The 2,500-nt window shown below is 52.9% G+C and overlaps 1 protein-coding gene across 1 annotated transcript; it reads left to right on the top strand.

Annotated features, from left to right (window-relative positions):
* Positions 1-1,376: 1,376 nt before the first annotated feature.
* Positions 1,377-2,261, top strand: LOC120708497 (non-specific lipid-transfer protein 1-like). The gene is made up of 2 exons (XM_039993783.1): positions 1,377-1,858; positions 1,968-2,261. The coding sequence occupies exons 1-2, from the start codon at positions 1,500-1,502 to the stop codon at positions 1,975-1,977; spliced, it is 369 nt and encodes a 122-aa protein (XP_039849717.1). The 5' UTR covers positions 1,377-1,499; the 3' UTR covers positions 1,978-2,261.
* Positions 2,262-2,500: the final 239 nt, after the last annotated feature.

The following is a 2,500-nucleotide window of genomic DNA, read 5'->3' as shown; positions in this document are numbered from 1 at the left end:
ATTAAATGGCGACGCAGCGGAGTGGCTCGCTCTCACATGGTTCCATAAATCGCCGGCCCCGTCCGTCGTCCTCCTGCAATCCTGCAGCTGCAGGCATGCCAATGCCATTGACTCTGTTTGGTTTGATTTAGCACAAGTAGTACAAAAATTTTGACTAATAATTAGGAGTACTAAATAAAGAAAATTTACAAAATTAACTACACAATCTTGTGCTACTTCGCGAGACGAATCTAATGAGATCTTTGACTGTACGATTAGATAATGGTTACGATAGTATTAATGTAGCTAATCATCGATTAATTACTGTCATTAGATTCGTCGTGAAAAGTTACACCCATCCGTGAAAAAGTTTTGCAAATAAACTTCGTTTAATACTCCATACATATAAAATTCTCTTCTTGAAAATCGTGTACGCTAGTAGTAGCTACGCAAACCAAACAGGGCGCAAGCCTGAGATCAGAAACCCACAGTAGTACAGTAGCTAGCAGCGTCCGCCCAACCTCGCCTGCGACTCTATTTACGCTCGAGCGCCGATCGAGACGATGCAGAGGCGCGTCCGCAGCCGGCCGCCGGAAACCCGGCCCTTGCCGCCATCCACACTGCGGGTAGGACTCGCTAGCTGCGCGGATTATACAGTACCTGTGTCGACTGCTTATACGATCGTCTCGATCATCTGGACCCCCCTCCTCAACCTGGTCGTCGTTTATTTAGATTGGGTCAGTACTCGCGAAACCCGTGGTAAAACGCCTCCCCCAAAGATGCAAGCATGCTCGAGAAGTCCAAGCAAAGGATTTGCGATTTACCCTCCCCCAAAAAGGTTCAACGAGTACTTGAAAAAGATGTGACGACAGGCGGAAACACGCAGTGACGCGTGTACAGTGTACGGTACGGTACGGGGGCCGTATGGGTTTACCAGTGCCACCCACATGGACGCTGGACGGTCTGCTTGCGTGAGCTGGTTATTCATCGCCCAATCCGGGGCAGCCAAGTAACCGAGCCGTCCCAATCCGGACCGGGCTTCGCCACGAACCAGACCATGGCTGCCCGGCTCGCTCATCAGTCGAGAGCGTGTGTGGTGGATCGTCGTCCCACATGATGATGGTTTCCTTGTATTTTCATGGTGCTGTTTTCTGAAATCTTTTCCGAGCAAATAGAAGAGGCCGGTAGCTTACTTGATGAGCTAGTTGAAAACAAGCCATGAGCAGACGTTGAGAGTGCCGGTGCAGCACGAATGGAAAGATGCTACAGCTTCTCGTAGTAGTAATTTACCCCAGCGATGCATCTACCAGCGAACCACATCTTTAACTCCTCCCCTGAATGCACTCAACAACCCCCGTAATAGTAACACCCTCCTCTGCTATATAAACCCCTCCACGGAAACCAGCTCCCCCACACCGCAAACCAGCGAATCGCAGACCACGCCCCACTGCACTCACTCAGGCCATCTCTTCCCTTCTCGTGACCGAGGGAGAGAGCGAGCAGGCAGGCAGGCGGCAGGGATGGCTGGCCCGAGGCTCGCGACGCTGGCGCTGGCCGTGCTCCTGGCGGCGGCCGTGGCGGCTCCCCCGGCGGCGGTGCGCGCGGCCATGTCGTGCAGCACCGTGTACAACACCCTGATGCCGTGCCTGCCGTTCGTGCAGATGGGCGGCGCGATGCCCCCGCAGCCGTGCTGCGGCGGCATCCGCAGCCTGCTGGCGCAGGCCAACAACACCCCCGACCGCCGCACCATCTGCGGCTGCCTCAAGAACGTCGCCAACGGCGCCTCCGGCGGGCCCTACGTCACCCGCGCCGCCTCGCTGCCCATCAAGTGCGGCGTCTCCCTGCCCTACAAGATCAGCACCGACGTCAACTGCAACACGTACGTGCCGCTCCACGCATCAACTGTGCCTGTGTTCTTCTGCGTTTCTGACGTGCTGTGACTGACCTTTTTTTTTCTTTTCCTTTCCTCCTCCTCTTTGCTTACGCAGGATTAACTGAGGCGTCCCGGGCGAGGAAAAGGAAATGCATGGCGGAGAATAAATAAAAAAAGATGCTGCAAGTAGTATTTAAGAAGCTGGAATGAACTAGTAGATCGAGGTGTGGTTGTCTGTAGCTAGTCGTCGTCTTTGATGGTGTTTAGGAATCGTCTGAAGAAGTTCCTCCTCCTGGTGCGTCGTGGATGCTCCCGCGAGCAGAGTAGTCATGAACCTGTGTGTGCGCGCGCTTCTGTGTACCGTGTCTATGTATTTCCTCGAGTCGAAGTACCTATTATTGCCGTTTCATCGCCGTGTGCTTTGCTAACAAGTGACTCTGAACCATGGCATTGGGAAACGAGGCACTCGGTTGGCTCCCTCCCCTGTAGTACAAGCTACAACGTTGCACCCTTTTTTCTTGGTGAACCGGTGCTCCACGAAGCTAGAAGTCATCTTCTTTCTGAACCCCAAGGATCGATGTGAATGAAAGTACGAGTCTAAGTCTCTCTTTGATTAGATTTTATTTTGATATAAGATCTTGATATTAG

The sequence above is a fragment of the Panicum virgatum genome, chromosome 5K (assembly GCF_016808335.1).
Source record: "Panicum virgatum strain AP13 chromosome 5K, P.virgatum_v5, whole genome shotgun sequence".
In the NCBI taxonomy this organism is placed as follows: Eukaryota; Viridiplantae; Streptophyta; class Magnoliopsida; order Poales; family Poaceae; genus Panicum; species Panicum virgatum.
The sequence above is the reverse complement of the archived record's forward strand: the minus strand, read 5'-3'. Positions and strand labels throughout refer to the sequence as shown.

Bases quoted from the DNA above. Each gene is read 5' to 3' on its own strand.
- LOC120708497 (XM_039993783.1), top strand. From the start codon at position 1,500: ATGGCTGGCCCGAGGCTCGCGACGCTGGCGCTGGCCGTGCTCCTGGCG.